The following is a 24,781-nucleotide window of genomic DNA, read 5'->3' as shown; positions in this document are numbered from 1 at the left end:
TCCAGCTATGAAAATAAGTATATGAATTCCCAATTCTGTACTTTCTTCATGCACATAATTAAGACAATTTACTCATCTTTTCAGAGAGCAGCAGGTAGTAAAGCACTGACAGAGAAGGAGGAACAGAAATCATCTATGTAAAAATTCACAAGGAAAAGAAACAAGCATAGAAAGTTCCCATTTATGTTCCTTTTAACAAATTTAAATTTCCTATTACAGCTAAGCAATAAATTATTATCAACATTATTTTAAACCACTGTGAACATGTTTTCAGCTCCAAAAAAGGATTACAAATTCCGTATTTTTTAAGCTCAGACCACCTCAGAAAAGAGCTATTTGCAAAAGAATATATATGCATTACAACTATAATACCTCAGCTAGTTCCATTTCTAAGAGAAAAGAATAATTATCCCCTTCAAAGTTTAATCTAGTGCTGCATTTAACTCCATGGAGCCAACGATACAGGACACAAAATTGCCATCTCAGGACAGATGTCTTGTGCTGGAGACTTTTGTCTTGTACAAAAGTACCTGATCTAAAGATCTGCTCAACCCAACAGATTCAGATTTCTGCATTTTATACCTCTTTCACAGAAATACAATAAATATTAATTATTATATTTAGCAAATATTTTTCCCATATTACCAATGTATGTTTAAATGACAAATATTCTAGATGGGATTATTGGATGTGCTAAAAAAGGTAAAGGTTCTGGAGAACTGGACCATAATGCATCTCCTATGTGGAAATTGTAAAGGTTCCTGAAGGCAGAGTGTAGATTTTTGTTCTGCTTTGTTCAGACATTTTTGATAGAGTGACAGAAAATTTCAGTTCAGTTCTTTCTCTCCAGAGAGGCACACATCAACTGAAAATATCTATAAATATCAGAAAGGAAGAAACACTGTGTTAAATTGCTAGAAAAATCATAACTGGCATGATGCCAAAAGGTCCCTTGAACATTAACCTGTCTATTGATACAGAGGGCTGGCCATTGGCACCAGCTGCAGAACTCACAGGGATGGCAATATCTGGGACAAAACCAAAACCAAACCAAACCAAACCACCAACAAAGAGTAAAACCCACTGCCACAGTAAATCAATAATTTTCTTTTAATGCCTTTTCTTTGAGATGTGTTTCTACAGATTACTGCACAGGATGCACTTCCAAGGAACTGCCTATACCTGGTGTACTGGAGAAATTGGCTTCCTCCCATGACCCAACAAACAGTGCCAGAACTCACTTTGCTGCCTGTGTCATTTCTCAAGTGAGGTCAAAGGAAAGGAGCCAACCTAAAGGGCAATCCAGTCTGTCTTCAGGTTTGAGGGTTGGCACACATTTCAGTTCTTGGTACTGTGTTATAACAAAACCTTAAATGAGACTTGAAAAAGTATTAACAAAATAGATAATTAACTGTAGATATGGAGGGGGGAAAGCAGCATTCATAATAAAGCTATTATGTACCACAACTGCTACCAATACCCTTCTCAAGCCAGGAAATGCTTAAGGAATAACAGAAATGTCCCTCTTATACTGATTTTGCTCTAAATCCTCAGCATCTAAAGTCATGCCACCAGTTCAGTCAGCAACTTTTGTATGTTCAAAAGCCATCTCACTGGCAATGCTCTAGCCTGGTTTTCTGTCTTGTTCTCTGAAATAGAAGGAAAAGCAGTGTAGGCACAGAACTAAGGAGAGGATTACAAACTGATTAAATGCACATAGAATACAATAAAAGAGACAGATTTTCCATTTCCAGCAGCCAAAAAACCAAATCAATCTCTTTAAAAAGCTGGTTAGGTCATCTGAAAGACTTTCTATATAGTAAAGAATTGAATTATGGTTTCCTGTTCCATTATTTGTTGTCTTTGGTCACCACCCAGGTGCATGGAAAAGTTTTCAAAGTAATGTTTATCCCTGAAAAAAGAAAATTCTTGAGAGCTACAAGCTGGCTAGCTCCTTTAGAAGGAAGAAGAGGATTTGCTTAATGTAGTTCTGGCACACAAAGCATAAATCTGGGCTCAGAAAGAGATGCTGTATAAGCTAGTCTTTTGCTTCTCTCAAATTGTATGCTGCCAGAATTGACAGAAGATTTTACAATCCCTGAAGTGCAAAGCCTTCTGTGCAAAAATACACATGCTCATTTTTACTTATCAGCTTAAGAAGTTGAGTGGCTTTGTTTCCGTAATATTGTGAACAAGACAAATTTGGAATGGTCTGTTATATATAAAAGTTCCTGTCAAGAGGAGCAGCTGCCTAGCCAGAGCACTCAGAGAGGGAGAGCTCAGTTCTGTACATTTTACCCACAGCAGTCAGCAATTACGTGTACAAGCAGTTCCATTAGCAGCCAGAGGAAGACGACGTAATTACAGATTTGTGCGACTTGGCCTCAGAACAAAACAAAAACAAAACCAGGAGCTCAATTAGTCATTTTATATACTAATCATACAGCATGCCCAGAAACAGGAGGCTCAAAACAGCTCTCTAAGATAGGCATCTTGCTGCAGTGGAGATGCCCTGGGGTATCTCACCTGGTCGCCAGCTGCTGCTCCAGAAGAGCGCAGGTGTCCTGCTGGTCCTGGGTCATATCTGCCAGCCCTGGGTGGATGTCTCAGGCACCCCTGGGTGTCTCAAATGGCACTAGATACTGTATCTGAGCCACTGATGCAAGCCTAGGCTGTCAGCTCTGTACAGGTAAGCAGACACACTCCTTCAGGCAGAAGATACTCAGTTCAGAAATCACTGAAATCTACTTGAAGACAAGCGAGAGAAGGGTTACATTTCTCAGAGACAGAGAGTGTGTGGGATGGTGCTACTGCTGCAGTATGACATAAAAAGCCTGGTCTCGTACATGTGTCGTGAGGAGAACAGAAAAGAGAGAGAAAGCCACAGACAGAGCAAGCACATATATACTGCAGTCTTCTGACATGTCAGGAGCACAGTTACCCCTTTTTTGTATGGTTCCTCACCTTCTGTGACTGATTATAACCTGATTTAGCAAAGGACTTCTCACCATTTCCACCATGCCCAGGTTTTACCCCACTTCTCAGTCAAGTGTGATGCCTAAGTAATCTGAATAGTAAAGCAACATACATTCTTAACACCCCATACATTTTTACACCACCAGAATGGTACTGAAGGAGCAGAGATTTAGTCCATCTCCACTGCTGGGCAAATAACGTACTGGCCATAACGTAAATGGGGACCAAACCAATGAGATAAAATCTATGCATTTTCTCAAATCATTTTCTCAAATCATCTCTGTTCTCCTATCTTGGGCTCTATTTTATATCCAGTTTATTAGTTACTAGGTCTGACTACCAGGTTACCCAGGGAACATGTGAGTGCTCCAGTGTAACAGCTCCCACCTCCTCTTTCCTGTCTCCCAGTACTAAATCTTCCCAGCTGCTTCCCTCTCCCTTCCAAACAGAGGACACACACTGTGGTTCCCTGGGGAGAGACCAGCTGAGATTTTTTTCCACAGTCAGCTGTGTGAGATGGTACCTGACCCCTCCAACATGGCTGACATCACTGCTTATCACACACAAAGCTGGAATTCAGCCTTTCACCTGTCCTTCTCTTGCTATCAGTTCATTTGACCTTAAAATCCTTCCAAATAATACCCATCTACTTTCACGTGAGGACAGAAAAAGAACTAAAGGACAAACTTGTTTAAATGTGATGGTTATCTCAAAGCCAGTTTTCAGAAATGAGCTAATAATAAAAAGCTACATAAAATGAGACTATCTTTAAAGATATCAACATGACCTATATTAAAATAACCCCAAAATAATGGAAAAATTGTTTATCATGAACAACCACCATTTTTAGGTCTATGTGAGGACCAAAACATTTAATTTGCAAAACAAGAATATTTTGAGAGTTCAAATTGTGTAAGTACAATGGACACTGGACTTTGAGACATATATTTTTATGTTGAGCTAACACTCATAGTTAGGGGAAAAAGAATCAGCATCTGAAAAAAAGCAACTGAATGGTCATTTAAATGGCTAATTACCAAAATTCTGCCTGGACTTTATGATACTGCATCTGAATTCCTATTCTAACTAGGACCACAGAGATTTGAAAAGTCTATCTGACAGGAGGTACATGCTTAGCTTTCCTTAGCTCCAGTTCCATTTATAAAAAATTAAAGACAATAATTTATGTAGGATACTTTATACCACAGGCCAATAAGAGGAACTTACTAAACCATTCACAGTAACTTTCCTAAGACCTTTCTATATGTAGAATTTAGAGCCACCTCAACAGTCTCCCTGCTATTTGCCATGACCATGGTACAAGTACCATTCTTTAAGGGATGATCAGCAATGCTTATTTCCCAATGTTCTGAAAATCATTATGCAGGTATGAATATCATTATGCAGGTATGAACAGGTACCATTGCATAAAACATCCCGATACATAAAGTCTTAGTATCTTTCCCTTTTTTAAAGAAAACAGCATTTGTCAACACAATTTCACTTCATCCACTACAAACTAGAAAACAAATGTGTTCAGGCTGTGGAAAACATCTGTGATATCTATGCAAGTGTTTAATGTAGCAGCTTTATATGTTCACACAAAGCTGGTTTTGAGATTCTCATCAAAGAAGGTGGCAATTCTGTTATTTTACCTCCATTCACTCAGCACTGTAAAAAGTGAGATACAACCATCTTAGGCTGCTTTAGGGAGAATCCAGCTACTAGAAGTAATTTGACTTGGTTCTGGCCTATGGCACAACTATTGCCATATAGAAGTTTTCTCCTAAAAAGTCATCATAGAAGTAATATAAATAAACACACGCTTCTATTTTTATACAATCTATTCTACTAAAATTAGACTACTCGCTTTATTTTTGAGGAAACTATCCAAACATATTAAGAGCCTATAAAACTGAGAAAAAAAGCTGGCCTGTCAATAACTGTTTCAACTCTTTTCAAATCCCAACGACTTTCTGAGATTTCTTACCCACCTAAAGACAACAGAAGAGCCCCTGGCCCCACACAGGGGGCAGCTGCACAGCAGACACCTGAACACAGCTGTCATAGCACTGAGACAAAATTGTTCAGCTCGTGCTTCTGAGAACACTTTGCTCTGGTGCATACCTGTAATTGGAATATTTGCAGTTTTGCAAAGGAAGGAAGCCCTATTTGCTAAAGCAGGAAGCCTCATTTGTGAACAATGGAAAATACTACTAAACCTTTCAAATAATGCCAGTAATTTTTGCTGTAGAATTTCACAGCACACCATACCACGTCACTGGAGCCTAAAATAAAACCTTCCCAGAAACCCAAGTGCCCTATAATACTAATTTTAAGAGATTCCATAGTTATTCCAAGCAAACGTTTTTATCTAAATTTGGCTATTAGCCCCTACAGTCAAACTGAACTTGGAAAAGGTTGTATGTTTGGGATAAATATAAGAAACAACATGGAACAACATGCCTTCTCTGTTCATCACATGAGCTGTAGCTCACTGAGTGCCAGCTGACAGGGAAGCCTAAAGGTTAAGAGGATATTCTTTTTTCACTTGTGATTCTGCCTTGTCACCAAACTCCCAATAGCTGTACAAATCCTTCTTTCCACTCAGTGACCTCTGAAAAGATGCTCCATAGTAATATATCTCTTGAGTGTCTTTCTAGAGGTTAAAAAGTCACTTGTTAGTCAAATAAGACCAAAGAGCTCATTCAGGGCTCACCCACCAGGGTATATTCATGTTATTACAGCTTTGCATATGTACCAGATACTACTGGCATTACTGAAATTTTGTCATAATAACAGGTACCAAAAAAAAAAAAAAGATAAAGCAAGAAAAAGAATGGGTGCATCAGCAGAGGAGCATTGTACTAAAATGTATGAAGGCTCCCACGACTTTTCCTGTTTTCTAAGAAAAACGTGAAAAGATTGAAGTCTCATCCAGCTGTTTCCTGGCACAGGAGAAACCAGCATCATTTAATTGTTAACTGCCCTGCCACTTCTGACACACTTTCTGCTGAAAGATGCATTTAATTATTTACTGTGACTGAGCCTGTTGGGTTGCCCAGAAAATGTTCAATTCAGCTGGGACAGGGCAGCTGCAAAGGCCTTGAAGTGCTGAAGTCTCAAGAGTCCTGACAGGAATTCCCCTCCAGGTCAGGGACAGTCATACCCTGCACATTCCCCAGCAAGAAGAATTTTGTAACAGGAAGGTAAAATACAAAAATTTACATTGGGAACAAGGAAAAAAAACCCTAATGTTCATATTTTGTAGTTACTAACAAGGACATTTGGTGCAAGGGAAAACTTTTATCCTTCTTGTCTTCACATCTTGCAATTTTCATCAGTTTGAACAAGGAGAGGTTGTGACATTAAAACTACGAATCTGACCTGATGACTTTCAAAGAGAAAGACATAAACCTGCTTTATGCTTAGTTTTAATTTAGAAAGTATTTATGTTAATACATAATACAAAAACAGAGATAAAAAACGGTGATTTTAGGTTACTTAGCACTTTTAGAAATAGTTGATAATTTTATGGAAAATGTAAAATCTCATTTTTGAATTTTCCAAAATCAAAAGTAAGTTTTGACTTAAAAGAGAGGATTAAAAAAAATGCAAGCCCATTCTCACATAGAAAACATATACTATGCAAAAGAAACCATTTTGCTGAAAACAATCATAAAAATAGAAATCTATCAAACATCAAATGGCTTGAAAGAAATACATTTAGAAGTAATCTGTAATTTGTCACATTTCATAATTTAGAATTAAAAGCTAAAAGCTCTACAGAATCAAGCTATTTGATTTTCTATTATAACCTGTGTATTCTACTCTGTCCTCACCCTAAATATGCCACCTTGGAAAGGGTTGCTTTATTGTCAATGTAATGTGAAAAGCTGACTCCATTAAGAATCTATTATAAATTTAATGGATTCCTACCAATTTCTTGTCCTTGGGTAAAGAAGGAGGTTCTGTTATGTTCCTGCAATTTCAAGCTTCTATATCTACCTTGTTTCTGTACTCAGTCTTGAGCAAAAGACAGCAATGCATATAAATAAATGCAGTAATAAGTGCTTCTTCATATTTTATAATGAATACATGATTAAGAGTTTCTATGCTGAATAAATACAACCAGTAGGTTATCTAGGCTTTCCTCATCTGTTTTCCTTTAATTGCTGAAAATTTAAAAATAAAAATCTATCCACTAAATGTGTTTCAATCCCAAGGCATGCACTCAAAGCTAGGAGTAAACTTATATATAAATCTGTCAGAGACACAGGATTTCCATCATTATGACAATTTATGACAATGTACTTAATATCTTGTGAATTAACTTCTTTGGTTTTGCTATCATGTTTTATTTGCATAAAAATTAGCTAGGCTAAAATGTTAGGACAAAGCAAAAGAGCCTGGTAATGTGGGGTTGTATTTAGTAGAATGGATTATATTTTCATAGCACTTTCTATCCAAGGATATTGTGACATTTTATAAACAAGCTGAGACTTACACACCAAATTTTATCTCTGTTCTACAAATAGGGATACTGTGGAACATGAGGAGATAGGTACCAGGGGTCATGGGAAACAGGACAAGATTCTCTTGGCTCACAGGCCTATTCCTGCCACTCTGTGCCTGGTGTTCTCCTTTATGCTGAAAATCCAGCAGGGATTAGTTCCATTGCCCAAATCTCCAGCCTCAAAGCTCCACAGTGACTGGAAACTACCTCCTGGCCAAACCTAGCTTTTAAACCAAGGTCAAAGCTTTTCCTACAGGTTCCAGTCCTGATGTTTGCATTCATCGTTCTTCTGAATTCTGTTTTATTTAACACGGTCATAAGACTGCCTAGCTTAAAAACCATAGATAATGGTTTCAGATTAGTTTATTGCTCCAAATCTATGAGATGGTTAAATGGGAATAAAGAGCTCACTTAAAATGCCCAGAGTCATTTTAAAATGCAAACATTCCATTACTTTAGAAAGTTACATATTTTACCTCTCCTCTTTCCTTGCTGTGTAGCTCAGGTAAACGATAAAATGAGGTCATATTGTAACTCCTACAATACAATGGATCCACATTTGCAGGTAACTAACTGATTTGTTGAACAAACCACAATACTAATATCAGTTATAAAAAAAAGGAAAAGAAAAGGTTGAAGATTCAGTAAGGCACTTGATTAAAGTAATCATTTCATGTTTGCTGCTACATTCTATGGTGTTGCTTAATGCAGATTTCTCCCAATTAAATCAAAGATTAATAAACAGAAAAAAATGCATCAAATTGCAAATCTTGCAATCTTTAAACTTGTCATTTTTAATTATTTTTTCAAAGTGCAGAAGTACTAGTAGCCCAGGTAAGGCAAATTTAATACTCAACATGATGAAATTTGAAGAATAGCAAAAGTACATGGCAATAATCCCATCAGACACTATGGTATATTTTAATTCAATATATTCATAATATTGGAGAATCTATCATAAATCTATGAAGTCACTCTCTCACTGTAAAAAAATGCCTTATTTTACCTAAATCTTAAATTAAAGAAAGAGGATTCTAGAGTGCCAAAACCCATAATCAGTCAGATCAAAAAAGTATTGATTTTCAGCTGCATCCTGTTCAAAATGATCATGAGGTTGTGCTTCAGTTCTTGACAAATTTGTGGAACTAATGGTAACTCTTCAATATTGTAAAATTCAAATTACATTCATGAAAGCTGGGCTCATTGGAAACCCATTTGGAAAACATCCTTGTTTCCAAGTGACCTTTAGCTGTGAAACTCAGTGCTGCTATTTGTTACCAAAGTGACTATTTTTTTGCTTTTAAAATAAGCAAAATAATGGGGTTTTCTTCATCTACAAATCATTTTATAAGCCTTATGCTCAAAAACACAATAATGCATAACATTGCATTTTGCTCAAACCACATGAGAATAATTGTGTAATGTTTCCAAAGTTCTCCCACAGGATGAGATACATACTCCAGTATCATTAAATGACACATATCCTAATTTTGTTTCATCTTTTCTAAATTTGTCTCTGATACACAGTGATTGAATTCCCAATTGCCAGTTCTACTGCTTCTTAGAAAACAGCCACACTAGGGGACTATTACTGCCTATTATTTATTCAGTACTAAAACCAGTTGCCATATTTTGGGTAGATGTTCAGAGATGTATCGATGCCAAGATTTCATAACATAAAAAGCAATTTTGTTATGTAGAAACAAAACTGCTTTGTAAGCCACTGGGAGAGAGAGCACATTTAACATGACAACATTTCTGAGCCAGTTTACTGGACAAACAATTCTACAGCAGGGAATGGAGGGATGGTGTTTCTCACGTGCAATATTTACAATATTTTAAATTATTTACTACTAACCCCAGGAACATTCTCAAGACATACTTTTAAAAACATTTAATTTCCTTTCAGCATTTACATGCCACTGAAAGGTACTGATGAAGAAACTCAGATTATTTAGCTACATTTTTCTTTGGAAAAGACTCCATAATTTGCCTCAGGTTTTGTTCCCATCTACAAAGAAACTCCTCAGAACCAAACTGAAATATACACCTTATTTCACTATGATCTTGAAAAGTTTTTGTACTCCAAAATAAGATATTTTTCAGCTCAGTTAAGATCTCCTCTGCTGACTGCTTGTCCAAAATCCTCATCTGCTATACAGATGGGGAAGCTCCACCCACAAGCAATGGTAAAGGCGTATGAAGCTGCTAGTGGAAGAAGTAGTTTCCTGAAACTATCAGAAGTATCCCGTATGCCTAGGGATGTGGGCAGGCATCACAGACAGGCACAGTATTTTCAAGCAGATGTCTCTTGCCTTCTTCTCTCTAATCCAGTCTGCCCAGATGCTAAGCACATGTTTCCTGCTATTTCAGAGATGCATATTGCTTGACAGAGTTCAAGTGCCTGATAACCAAATGTTCTACTTAAATTCATAGCTTTCTCTGACGTGTAGATCAGGGCAGCTATCAGCAAGCAAAAGACAGAATTAGCCCTTCCACCCGCAGGCTATTTAAGCACAAGTGTGGCTGTAAGGTCGTGCCCAGCCCATTTCATCCACAGCCTATTTCCATGTTTAAACTTCACAGATCTGGGTGTTAGAACACACAGCTGAACCCACCTACTCTGACAACTTGCACAAGGTTTTGGAGCTGCTCCTGCCCAAAGTTAACAGTGATCACCAACCCTTTCCAGCCTGCTTCCTCCCCCCCAGCACTTTTTCCAAGCAGGGATATGCCTTGGATTTTCTTGGTGACTTTCTGCAGGGCCCTGGCAGGCAGAGCCCCATCAGCTGCTGACCACAGGCACACACATACCTGGTGTCACATCAGGAGAACTTCACAGAAAAACAGGTCTGTCTGCTTTTCAGCTGTGCCTCAGTGTCCTCCCACGAGATCCCCACATAAAAGGACTTGCAGAACACAGTAATGTGACACAAGTCTCTTGATTTTGAGAATTACCAAAAAAACCCCAGATGGGATTGTTGTTTTACACCCCTTTCTGAACATGAAATAACATGCTGTGCTATAAAATATTAGAATACATTATTCAGAATATTATAGGAGAACTATATGCAGAGTGTGAAATATTTATAATTCTTCAAGGGTTTTTTTGTACTACTTAAAATTCTGGAGTATTTCTTTCAAAAACTTCAAAAAGTTTTATTTAAAATTCATTGATTTATGCTTTATGGTGCAATAGCTTTTGTCCAATTGTGGCTTTTATTACTACACAAGAAATAGCCAAGCTTTCTCAACACAATGTCACATTATTCTCCATAAAGAGAATCAGAGTACTTGTCCCAGAAGTTCATGGCCCAGAATTCAGTAGGCATGATGTTTTCTCTTTGATAAGCATGTTTCATGGCAACATCTCCGCTGAAGTACATGTATTAATTGTGAAACAGGTGATAAAACCAGAGTTCTTAAGCTATTGACAGATATTTTTAAAAGAATAACCCTAGATTACATTATCTCCATCCTTGGACTCCAAGAATAGACCCAGTTCTTCCAAACTCAGCTGAACAATATCCTGCAAAAATCTAATCAGAGTGGGGAGGTTCCTTCCAACCTGTTTTATTCTATACCCCTATGATCTAGTAAAAGCCATTGAAAAAACTCCTTCTTCCTGATTTTCAAATTTTCCTTTCTCACATTGTAAAGTTACCTTTACTGAGGAAAAATCATTACAATAAGCTACAGTAACTAGAGCAAGCTTGGGATCTTGAAAAAGAAAACATGAAACAGCTATTTATCCACTTAATTCAATGAAGTTAAAGATGTGATAACTGCTCATAACTTATCACATGGGTTAACTTGCAGTTATTAATCACAGTGGAGCTCCTTTAATCACCCCACGTTTCTTACTGGCTTCTCCACACTTAAAATAAAATGTGTGAATTTTGCTCACCTGATTATGCTGCTGGGTAAATATCTTGAGTCTTTATGAGTTTTACATGTTAGATCAAATGTATTTTCCTAATTCAAGCAATATTGCTCTTTTCCCTTTTCCTTTCTTCAGCCTTTCTAATGAAATCTTATTCATTTATGAACTTAGCAGGAAAAGCTGATCTCATACTCTTTTATTTTTGTTCCTGATAACATAGGCACATCTAAACTGGGTCACAATTCAAGTCTATCTCGTTCATATACAGTTTTGAAAATATCAAATCTCATATACATTTGAAAATGAATCTGCAAAAGCGGATGTCCAGGGAAGAGAAAAAGATCAGAAGTAATATACAATGATACTGGATTGCCAGCATGCCAGCCTCTGGCCATGGGGGGGTAAAGGACTCCCTGATACAGAGGTGTTTCTATGTGTCTAGAAATAAATAACTATTCTATGAAGTTTCTCAGTCTCTTTCTGCACTCTTGTACATTCCTGGCATCCACAATGTCCTTTGTCAAGGAATCCCTCAGTATATTGTGATGTTGTGCAGAGAACCATTTATCATTTATTCATAAAATGTCATGATGATCTCTCTTTTTGTTTCTTGGTAATTTTGTTTCTTGTTCCTATTTATTCTGAACACATTTATTATTCACATTTTAAAACCCTGTTGGCACTATATGCAGCAGCAAAATACTAGTCCACTTTAACCCAGAGCAACCCGTGCAAGTCACCAAAAGGTTTTGTCTACAGAATACAAAACTGTGTGCAATATATTTAAAAAGATTGCTCTTTGGTTTAACATCTAGCTTTCAGAGTATAAAGCTCCCTGTACTATATTTCAAAGTGGATTCCTATCAGAAAATGTTATGTTCCTTTCCATTATAAGGAGTAAGTTAGGATACTCTTAAAAAACAAAGTTCTTATCTTTATCTGTTTTACGTGTGTCATGCCTCTTCCACAAAGATCTAGTTGGTCTTTTAAATCCGCCTTGCATTTGACTACTTCCTTTAGTCCCAAAATAGCTCCCTGATTCTTTCTGCAGCTGCCATCTTCTTGAAGAAAATTTTGTTGTCCATACTGGCACTCTGGTGACTGCTCTGGCCCTGATAAGGAAATTCCCCCGTGTCACCATTTCCATCAGGTTAGAAAGCAAGAATCTGGTCAGAGGGAACTCCATCTACATCCAAGGCAGCACTGACTGAGGAGTGGGGTAAAGGTATCTGTGTCATATCACAACTGATCTAATACATCAGATAGAGAGTTGCATAAACCCTACGTTCATTTGTTAGGCTCAGTAGGTCCAAAAGCCATGTAGAGAGCAAATCCCACAGCACAGCTGCTTGAATTACTCCAGTATTGAGATAACTAACTTCTCTGTGTGCTCTGAAGGGAAGATTTACAAAGGTTTTCTAGGCATTGAGGTGGTCCAAATGTAGCTGGCAAAGGCATGGTCTTATATAAGTGACTGCTATGAATCTGCCAGGATACAAACAGCTATATCCAAATAGCCTGTAAACACACCCCTACTTTTAATCTGTGCTGATAATTGAAGTCACTCTCATATAAGCACTTGCTAAAAGCAATGTCTTGAGATTTTTCATGTTAATCACAATAATCATCATGAACAGGTTTACATAGGAAAGAGTTTCATACATACCAATGAGCCCTAACAAAAAAAAGGGAAAATAAACTAGCAGCAACAACAGCAACAAAGTGATGGCCAAAGGAAGTAAACTGTAACATTGCTGGCTATCAATGAGTAATTTGAATTTGCATGTCCCTAGTAATTCAGAACATAGAGTAGGAGAATAACATGCTGATTAGTTGGGGAATAATGGAATTGTGAGCAGTTTAACTTTCTGCTTTTTATAAGGACTGAACCAAGTAATCTCAAGTGTCTTCTTGATGTAACAGTAAAACAAGTAGATTGATTGAGTAGAGTAGAAATTATATCACCAATTTTCCAGAAAGATTTAGACACTTGAAGACCTGGTAATGTAATTCAAATTGGCTCACAAAGGGAGGTATTTTTGAGAATTACAAATTGGCAAGAAAATCATAAACACAGTAACATCAGGATGAGGTTTTGTGTCTTTGATAATATTCAGGACTAAAACCTTTTTCTTTTTCTTTTACTTATTTTTCAATAATGGGAAAACATTAATGGAATTTTCAGATTTTCAAGTCAGGTGGTAACAAAGACAATTTTAAAGAAATTGTAAATGCACAGAAAACAATGTTAAGAAAATAATCTCATAGCACTGGAAGCAAACAAAAAGGTGAAAGAATATATTTCAATATGCATTTCAAGGGGAGAGATGAAAATGAATACTACTGAGATAGACTTCAGGAGACCAATATTCATGCTAGTGTGTAATTAAAAATAATTCTGTAATCTGGATATATTTAACTACATCTTGGAAAAGAAAGAGGGCATTATTTCACATATTACTTTGGTATAAGAAAATAAATGGAATTAAATTTTCCTATAACAAAGCAAATCCATGGAAGTAGAAATTGCTCAAAGAGAGCATTAACTGGGAGCTTTAAATACTCAGTTGAGGAAAGTTAAAAATAATAAGTATAGAGTGGTTCACATTTGACTGGACTAACAGCATCTACAAATATTTTAAGATCATAACAAAAAGTAGAGCAGTTATTCAGTATAAGACTCTCATATTAATAGCCTGAAATTAAACATGGAAAAATTGAGGCTGAGTATCAGGAAAGCTTCCTGGCAGCGAAACAAACTGGGCTCCCAGGGGAAACAATGGAATCCACATAGCTTTAAACTTTTAAAACTAGACTAGACAATAACAATCAGTGTAGGGGAATATTTTTGTATTGGCAAAAGATATATTACTTGATACTGGTAGGCCATTGCCATCTCTGGTTGAAATACATAAATCCCTCCTGTAGATGATCACAGATTAAAAAATAAAAAACAACACAAAAAAAAAAAAAACCAAACCAAAGCAAAAAACCCCACTGTGTTTGAAAGAAAATATTTTAGTTATTCAAAAGAAATTCACAAAAATCATTCCAAAAATAAGGCGGAGCCGGAGCTCATGTTTGTTGTGCTCTACAGTTTGTTCCCATATAAAACAGAAAGAAAAAAAAATAAATTATTTTAGGTGAAGTGTTAGCCTATGTTCTGCTGATTTGATGTATTAGCTTGTAAGTAACTATGCTGCCAAGTAATTCTGCTATGTGTTTTGTAAGTTTAAGTTGTTGTCATGGTGACTACAGTTGGTCTATAGGTGTCTTTTCCTCATTTAAAATCTAAAGAGATATTTTTAATAAAGTGAATGGGAAAATGTTTTTAGTTTAAAGTTTAATCCTATTGTTAACTATTTCCTCTTAATCATATGCCAAAACTTTTCAAACCCTCTTGATACTCATTCCTTCCTGCACCCATTATTTTCTTTTCAAACAGAATCTTTTATGTTTAGTGCCAATTACTGATCTTGCTTAACTTCCATATCAACCTGGCTGACATCAACACGAATGCGCAGGTGTGACTTCCACAGAGCAGCAACGAGTCAGGCACGCTGAGTTAAGAACCATGCTATGTAATAAGATGCCTTTAAATATGATTGTCCCAGTCCAGAGTCTTTTAACAAGTTGCACAGTTTATCAATATGTCTTTGCAGATACTTTCCTAATTTAATTTTTTAACCACTAAAAAAAAAAGCTTACACTTTATGTCCTAAATGCAAAAAAAAAAATAAAAATGCCCAGAACAAAGTTGTTCTGCATGTTATTTATGTCACAGAGAAACAAAAGTTAATATTCATTTACTGGCTAATCTTTGTAACATGGAAACGTTTTGCTTTCCAAAATTAGGTGGTTGATTCAGGGTGAGTTATAAAAACCTCCTGTTTGTTTGAGAAACAAATCTGAACTGGCAAAATATTTAAAGCAGTGTTCAGCAACTATCATGAAAAAGGATTACAGAGAAAACAAATCACATAACAGGAAGAAATATTCCTTTTTTAAAAAGTTATTAAATAAGAAAGAGCTTTTCATTCTGAGGACAATTAGGAAGAAGAGTATTGCTGCAATATAGTGATTTTGTACCTTTTAAAACTGTTGAAATTCACTCTGATGTACTAAAATAGTATCACTGGTGGAAAAAGTAATAGTGAGAAAGTGCTAATAAGTCCAAAGAAAATATGATACTTATTTGTGAAGCAGAAGGTTTGATGGCTCTGTAGTTAAGGATGCCTTGTGGCTTTTTGAGCTCTGTTTATATTTCCAACACACTATGCAAACTTGCTTCAGCTAAAAAAAACATGCAGTAATGGAACCAGAGAGGAACAGGCTATACTGTGAACAATGATTCTGTGACACAGCCATTACAGGGTCATGTCCCCAGAATGGCCAAGAGATGTGAAGTCCATTGTTCAGATTTCTTTTGCTGTACAAGAGACATGCACCTCTCTGCACAAGGCAAAATAAACTTAGCCTATCATTTAGGGGTGAAAGTGGAATTTAAATGGTCATAGGTCTACAACTGACTTTAAATTTCACTGCAGATTGGAATTTTCAGAGTTCTCAGCATAATTAAATATACAAAGGAAGTTAAATTAGTGACATAGAAGTGATAAAATATATTGACAGGCACCCATCCTTGAGATAATTTCCTGGCATTGACTATTAAGAATATAGTGCATCTATGTGAATTATTGATTGCAGTGATAAATCTGGTACAGCAGGGCCAACTTTTGCCCAATTATTTTACACAGAACTGCTCTCCACCCATTCAAAGAGACCTAACCTCACATTCCACTAAATGAGGGTAAAAGTGCCTGACACCCAGTGCAGTGACCGTAGTGTATTCTCCCATCCTCCACATGCTACTTTCAGTTTCTCCAGAAGGAAGGGACTTGCTGGGGTGGCCACAAGCTGAGTCACTTCAGCAGCCTGAGAGAAATGAAAGCACTCTTCAAAATCTGAGTAAACAGAAAAGGAACGAGCTCTCCCCAGCTCACCTGCCTACACTGACTCACCTCTTGGCTGCTGCTGCATCCTGCTGTGGCAGGGAGGGGAGGGAAACATGCAGCCAAGGGCACCTCAGTGTAGAGTAGCTGCAGTCCAAGGCTTCACTCCTAATGACACTGCAGGCTGTTATTCCAGTCTCAGTGGAACACAAAATAGGCTGTTCCTTACCAAAGCTATGCCTATAAGAGCACACAGGCTGTGTTTTTCTGACCTTTAGTGACATCACAAGTAAGAAGCTCACTTGGCATCCTTAGTGTGTGTTGTACAATGAGGGTCCCACGGCTGCTGCAACCAAATAGTTGTTTTCTTTTGGGGAAGAATTCATATGACAGTACAAACCAACACACTAAGAAACTGAGAGGTGTTTCTGGCTTACAGGCCACCCAGTTTGATGCCTCATCACCTTCACCTTTACACATTAGAGCAACTCTGTATAAACTCTCAGAACTCTGTTTACTTCCAGCAGCAGGTCCGAAGTACTATGGTTTTTTGTTCAGGTGGTCTTTACACAAGGACTCAGACAAGAGACACCAGTAAGTTTAGATGTAGCCAGAAACTGTATTTTGAAAGGAAATCAACAGTTTGGAAACCTTTGCACAAGGTCATACCTAACGTCAGAATGAGAAAACACTGCATTAGCTGAGTAAATTTTCTGGTCCCAGTAGAGGAAAACCTTGCAGTGAATGTTTTCAGTGCTAGTCTTGAAATATTTCTTTTCTGTACCTATATTTGTAGAAAGATTGTTTAACTAAACATTAGAGCCTCAAGATGTGTTCATGTGCAGGACTGTCTCTGTGTATGCTGTAGCTTAGATTAGCTACAAAGCTGATTCTGCCTGGAAAAAAGGTAACAGTGAGAAACAGAGAACAGACTGACAAAGTTGTGGCAAAAGAGAAGCTGGTAAATAAGTTAACTGTAAGGGAAAAAAAACTTGATATTGAGAGAATCTACATCACTTTAATTAAGCAAAGCAACAAGGGCTTAAAATATGAGCATTAAACTGATTAAAATCAATGAGATCAAAAGGACACCTTTAGCAAATTTTATATAAATTATAAATTAAGAAACAGTACAGGTAGGTTGTAGCACAGATTTTCCCATTAGTCTTTTTAGTATAAGGACTCTCCAAACCAAGTTGCACAAGGTGAGTGTATTTTGAAGCACTGGTAAATCTACAAGTGAATCTGCTTCTTTATCCATTTTGTACCTTTCTCCTCCATCCTGGGAAAATTTCAAAACTGCTGACAGGCCCAGCATGGAAAACCACTACTTAGTACAATTTCCCATGTAACTGTTTTCTTACCTGTGCATGCACTAATGATCAAACACAGTTCTTGCCCACATCTCTTTGAAGAGGGTTGCATAACATGGAGGCAACTTGGTAATGTTATAGGAACTATTTGTAATCTTTCGCCCTTCATGACCAAATATTACTTTAAACAGAAAAAGAAGAAAGGTGAATGAAGAATGAAACTCTCCAGAAAACATGAAAACTCTTCAGAAAATTCTTTTAAGTAAAAAAAAAAATCTATTTTTTACATTGTTTATCATAAAGTTGTTCATAATATTGTGAATGACAGCCCTTATTTATTTCTAAAAGTGTATCTGAAGATACAATCAACATTGAAGACATCAGTGTTCACTGAGCATGCACATCCATGTTCAATGCAGAATAAGAAGCAAAGGAGAAAGCTTCAGGCCTGTTTTCAGGATAATCAATTTGTAGGTCATAACTTTAGTCCAGACAGGGTAAGACTTAACAGAGAGCCCACACACCAAAAGGGTTCATCACCATTTTTCGAGTCTTCCTTGAAGGGGAATCAAGCAATCTGAGCAATCATCAGCTTTACATGAAATTATAATCCTAGTGAAGTGCTACTTTGATCCCACAAAACGAAAATCTTTCTCTCCTTTTTCAAAATGCATGAGAATCCTAAGAGGCTGTGGACACACTCAGAAATAAAGACAATATAAAGATGGTGAGGAACAAGCCAAGGATTCAGAAGCTTTTTGATTGCTATTTAAAATATGCAGTTTAACAGAATGGTATACTCAGTCAATCAAAACCTTTTTATAGAATGTGGTTTAAGATTCTTTTATTGGGAGGAAGTAAAATTAAATGGTTTTTTTAATAACAAAAAAGTAAGATCATCTAAACAAACTGTAGGCTGACCACCTGTTCTGTGACAGACAGAAATTAATTCCCAAATTACAAGGCTAAAATATCTTATGATCATATCCCTTTTCTATTAGATTTTTTAAAAGAAATTCAAGTTCCCCTTTTTCATCAAACAGAAGCATTACTGAATTAATTTTATGAAGAATTCTACTCTACTTTCACAGCAACTAAATAAATAAGAGTTGTACTATGGCAGACACATTTTACACAGATGAGAATAGAGGACTAAGAAGAAGTCAAGAAGAATAACAGAGAAAACTAAAGGAATTTTCCCATGAGCTTTTTGCTCTCTGCATGCTATAAACCTTCTCATCTGAGAAAACTCAGATGGTCACATCATACCAAAAATTACCAAGTGAGCTGGGGGTAGGACAGTAAGGGACTTTGCCAAGCAATGACACTGTTTATGCACTCTCGTTGCCTTGATGACGGTTCTGCGTTCTCATAGTAAAACAGATTTTAGAAGTTTTCTTTGCAGTAACTCTTGAGAGAGAAGAAAGAATTTAATGAACTTGTATCAAGAGAAGCATAACTAAAACAAATACTAAAAGCAGAATCAAATATTTATTGGTGTATTTCTGATTTATGTAATTCCTGAGAATGCATGATATTTTCTTTGTTTAGTAGAAGTCCATAGGTAAAATTTATGTTCTTTTTTCGTTCCTCTTTAACAGCAAATTTTTTAATACCTTTTAATTCATGGCCAGAACAGATCGTGGAAATATTTAATAGCACTGGTTTATGTTTCACTTTGTTCTATTTCTACAAAGGTTTCTGGGGGGGAAAGGGAGAGGAAAGGGAATGTTTTCTTATGCAGCAAAAGTAATTAGGTAACCACCCTTTTATGAAAGCTGTGCATGGCAGGACTTCAGTTTTAGAGTATCAACAAAGAAAAATCTGGCACAAAAAATGGGCCAGCATTTCAGCTTTCTGGTCTAACTGTATTATATTGTACATGGAGCTGTCAGGAAGAAAGCAACCAGAACATATGCTGATATTGTGCTGGCATCAAAATTAAGATGCTTTTCTTTTTACTTTTTTTTTTCTCATGAATGTAAATAAAACCCAGAATCTGTAAATGCTTTTGATATGGTTTACTGAGCAGGTTCTTACTCAGCTTTATAGAGCAGTTGTAGTTTTAATTATTTTGACAACCTTGATTTTTTGCCCCGAGCTTCAGGTCTGCAGGAATCAGGAATCTCATAGCAAAATTGCTAACAAAAGCACTCTGGAGAACAATGTGACTGGCTTGGAAAGTCCCTTAGCATAGCTGCTTTGGAATTTCAAATCCAACCCAGTTGGCACAGAGGAGCTGTGAAGACAGAGTCTCTCCCTGAGTTAGACAGAATCCCCTGGGAACTGGGCTTAACAACCCAACCCTACCAAGCTAAAAACCCAGTCTACTAACAGAAAATTCTGTAGCAGGTTTTCACTATCAAATAGACACAAAACTTCATGAAGCCAGTAGAAGATACAAAACAGATGACAAAATGACCTCTCTGTCACATTTCAAGTACCAAGAAATCTAAACACCACTTTAAATTAAAATCACCAGGATTACAAAATGGGTTAGGCAAGGTCATGAATGAAGGAAACAGGTCTTTCTAACCAAAGGGCAAAGTGTTGGGCAACTTTCACCCAACTGCATTTTGCAATTTCTATTACTTCTACTATATTTATATCTTATTGTCTTCATTTCCACTTGAATTGCATTACTGCCCAGAGGTCTGTCTGCATGCAAAGTTGTTTTTCTTTCAGAAATGCTCAGTCCCCCCATCTCCTGCAGCAACCTACAGCAGTAGATGTTAAAAATACTGCAGGAGCACTGAACACAGCACAGCCAGAGTATTTGGCTCCTTTTAGGGCTGCAGATCAGGCATCACTGTGTTAGCAGACCAAGACCTCCCATTTGAGAAATGCTATTCAAAGGATATAGATTTGTTTCAAATTAAGAATTTTTTTCTTTTCCTTTTAAATATAATTTTCTTACAGGTAGTTGTCTTGTGCTATTTCAAGTTATACTCATATTAGCAATTTGTTTCTGCAAATGCTCTCCAGTTTGTTGAATTTTTTAATCCTACTCAATATTTTATTGTGAAATATTTTGATTAGGAGATAGAGCATCTCATCTCTAAAGCAGAATAGAAACAACAGACTGTATACACTTGAAATGAGACAAAGTTTTTCTGTCCACCTCAATCAGTTTGTAACAGCCAGCAATCACTGTATTCTGCATAAGGTTCCATAAATATTGGGAAAGAAACCTCAACTTTTGTATATCTATAGTGTACCCAGAACTCAAGGATAAAATACTTCCCAGGAAAAAAAAAAAACAACTTACAATTCCTTACATGTAAGAAACTATTTTTATATATTCACTCACCACATCAAAAGAAACCCCACTTTACTCAAGGTCAGATACTATCAAAGATTTCCATATTGTGACTCCAGCTTAGATAACAAAAGTATTTTGAGATGTTCTTCTCCAAAAGGGCAATAAAAATGGGACATTATTTATTTGTGATGAGAGGTATTCAAAAGAAAAAAAGTTCTGATAAGATAGGCTAAAGGCATCCCTAACTAAGTCTGTATGTCCTCCAGAGAGAGATTACATATTTTAATTATGAGTTGACACATTTTAAATTAAAATACAGTGAAAAAATAATCTATGATTCTCAATAATACATATAGGTATAAAAATTTCAAGTTCTGAACATGTTCTAAATGTCTCTACAGTTCCTTTGTGAGGATATTTTACTGTTTTTATTTACTGCCAGGGACACAAATTTTTATAGGAGTTGCTGAGGGACTTTTTCTGGAAGGAAATGTGAAATACATTCAATAGTCAGAACATCCTCACAGACACCACCTGTCAGCTTCCTCTGGTATTCCTAGAGTTTATGATTCCAGTATGCTCAATAGAAACATTAGTACCTGATGTTTGAAATAAGCCAAATATTCTAAAAGCAGAAAATGGAAAGAACTTCAAAAAGTTAGGAAGTGCATTTCACACAAAGTGAAGCACACATTTGTAAGCCTGATATATCAATTCCTAACTTAGCTTTTAACACTTAGTCCTGCAAATTTATAACTTCCTTTTATCCTAAAAGGCAACTTTACTTTCCAACATCTATAATTTTGTTGGTTTCTGCTCAAATTAAGAAACACTTTTAACTGCAAATCTTGTATATCAAAACTTCACTGACAAATTTTAAATTACAGAAAAATGGACCACTTTTATAAGATTTCACAGCAAACATCCTGCTCCTGAAACTGAAAGCCACTAGTCATCTTTAATGACCACTTTACAGAAAAGAAAGTCTGACACAATGCTGCCCAGCCTTAATTCACATCTTGAACATTGAACAAATTAAAAACAAACAAACAAACAACCACAAATCACTCTTTCTGCAACTGACAGCATTTTTATCAAGCTGGAGCTAAAAAAAAAATATTTGTGAAGCTGCAATGGCCTGTTTCATGCTGTCAGACAGAAGTTTGGGACCAAAGACAGTTTTACTTACCATAAACCTTTGTTTGCATATTTGTAAAAAAACTAAGTAAAACAAAACCTGTTCCTATTTGGACCTGATATTGCACATATGGTATTTCCTGATGCAATTTGGGTCTGTCTGGTCAAATTTCAGGTTTGGTAATATGGGAACATTCTGGATTTTCATCAAGTTTTTATGAAACTGATAGAATGGCAATCATTATAGGAGGTCTTTTACTTTTTTGCCAGAAGTATTTCACATGGAATTTGTATCAGATACAGTTAATATCTGGCAAATGACATATCATAATTGTGGGCACAGGAATTGGTACCCACACCACTGAGCTCAGAGGTGCCTGGTATTTCCACACCAGTGCAGCAAGACTGTTCCAGTGAAGGGCCATGAGATGATTGTGGATCAAAGTATCTCTCACACAAGGACAACTGCAGAGCCTGTCTAAGTATTTTTAACATCATGTTCCCTCTGTTGATGAAGATCTGACTCTCAATATCCTTGCCATCACTTTGCAACCTTTAAAGTAAATCATAAACATTTGTATTACTTTCAGTAAAACTGCAATCCTTAAGGAGCTGTCTCAAATGCTGAAGAATGTCAGATATGTGTTGCAATGGATGTGACAATCTACTGAATCAGCACAAAGGGTCTTGAGTGATGTTCAGTTTACAAGCTGAGCATTATTCATAAAGAGCTTAAAATTCCCTCAGGCCCTCATGAAATTAGTCTGTGAATCCAGTTTTGGAGTTTACAGAACAATTACTTTTGGACTTTTACATACGGATGGGATTTAAACTACTTTTGTTTAGACTTCCTTCTCATTGCTTCTTCCACCAGATACTCCAGCAGAGGACAAATATAAGAATTGCTCACATGAAGGCCCACACTAATGAGAAGCTGCTCTCTTGGAGATTGCTGGGAAGGAAGCTGTTGCTTGCCAACCAAGTTTCTCCATGTTCAAGAATTCTTCACTAATGGTTAAAGCTATCCATGTAGGCACAGCTGTGTGCAATACATCCAGCATTGTAAGGATTTTCCTGGACAGCTTCCACGTAGATGTCAAACAACTTTTCTCATGAGACTTTGGAAGGATTTTTAATCATCTGGGATAAAAGAGTATGATTAAAGGATGGCTGGCTCAGCTGGTGCTGACAAATATACTGGCATCTGCTGTACCTCCTCCTGAAAATTCTTTTCCAAGGGAACCAGATCAGTAACAGACTGAGCAATAGGGGGAATAAATATGTCTTTCATGGTCTTTGTGGTGAAACCTTATGGAGCTTTGAGATATCCCACTTGAAGAGCTGAGGCCCAGACAGAAGGTTCCCTGTAAGCAGGAAATTAAACATGTCTGTGGCAGGGAACTTCAGAGAGACAGGATCCATGTGGTTTGAAGTGTAAAGTCTCTCTGTTGCCTTGCAAATCTGATGAGTATTGCAATAAACCTAGTTCTTTTGGAAAGCATCAAGGTAGACACCAAGGAACTGCAGAAGGGAGTCCAATGTCACTTTGTCTTACAAATCTGTTTTGACTGCCACATAGGGTTAGAAGGCTGGATAATAAATTCAATTAAAACTATTTACTGATAAGTATGCATTTGCTTTTAACTAATAAATTAATTTTAATAGCTATTTTAATTCCTAAAATCTGATCCAAAATTCACATCATTAAAATGGCATGAGATTTCATAAATTACTTAGAACAATCAACACAGCTTAAACCCCACCTGATCATTAAAGTTTACAATTTTTTAAATCTTCCCTCTGTCTGATTTATGGAAGGGGAACATTCTTCTTCTATATTTCTTACGCGTTATGGATGAGCCTTAATTGTCATGGCATAAAATAATCACAAAGTCATCTGTTGCTGACTCCTGAAAGAATCACAAAGCTAAGTTTGAAAATAGTTATTTAGCCCAGTGATTGAGACATCAGCATGGGAGCTGTGTCATTTCAGGTCAAATCATTTGAACAAAGTCATTTTGTTTAATTGAATAAATTTACCAGACGTATTTTTTTTAAGCTTTCAATTAAACAGATAGATATACACATGTAGTCTTCCATAAGTATCATGAGGGATGCCATGCAAAAATGAATCATCTGAATATTGTACTTAAAGGGAGTCAAGTACTATTTTGGACATATAACAAGGGAATCCAGTAGATGTAGAAGTGATATACCTCTGCATCTGATCCTGGAGGCATCAACACTGAACACCAGTATCCAATCAGGTGCTCATAATTGAAGGAAGATTTTGAAAACTGGCTATACAACAGGAGAGAAAATCCATTAATATAAGCGACTGAATGCCTTAGAGTAAAATTTATTGAGATATATATATATCTACACACACACACATATAGATGTATATATACATATATAAAATACAGAAGTCTGCAGTGTCTAGCTAGGGCCAAAAACTCAAATTTTTTTAAAATTACTGCACACTGTGAAATTGTAACATTCAGATTCCTTCTGCAGTATATGATCTGATATTGAAGTACTGAACCATGTATATGACAAAGGTAATATTAACAATAATGCACTATTTCTCAATTGGTCTTCACACAGAGCAGGAAGTGTCCCAAGAAATATGCAGCATCTGTCCCAGAATCTGGGCTAAAGCTTCTGCAGAGCTACATGGTAGAGCTTTAAAAGTAAACTATTCACATTAAAGAAATGTTATTTTGCAAATTGATTCAACAA

The 24,781-nt window shown here is 36.5% G+C and overlaps 1 protein-coding gene across 4 annotated transcripts in view; it reads right to left on the bottom strand.

Moving 5' to 3' along the window:
* Positions 1–24,781, bottom strand: part of PDE1A (phosphodiesterase 1A) — a 144,523-nt gene that overhangs the window by 71,499 nt on the left and 48,243 nt on the right. Inside the window, exon 1 of one of the 4 annotated variants that reach the window (XM_054515453.1) lies at positions 2,527–2,691. The exons of the other annotated variants lie outside the window; for them this stretch is intronic. Within the exon in view, the coding sequence (XP_054371428.1) occupies positions 2,527–2,582 (56 nt within the window). The 5' untranslated portion in view covers positions 2,583–2,691. Of the gene's footprint in view, positions 1–2,526; positions 2,692–24,781 lie in introns of those variants that run through there. 4 annotated transcript variants of the gene reach the window in all.

Source organism: Molothrus ater, chromosome 7, assembly GCF_012460135.2.
Source record: "Molothrus ater isolate BHLD 08-10-18 breed brown headed cowbird chromosome 7, BPBGC_Mater_1.1, whole genome shotgun sequence".
NCBI lineage: Eukaryota > Metazoa > Chordata > Aves > Passeriformes > Icteridae > Molothrus > Molothrus ater.
Note: the sequence above shows the minus strand (reverse complement) of the source record. Positions and strands in the feature narration are given on the sequence as shown.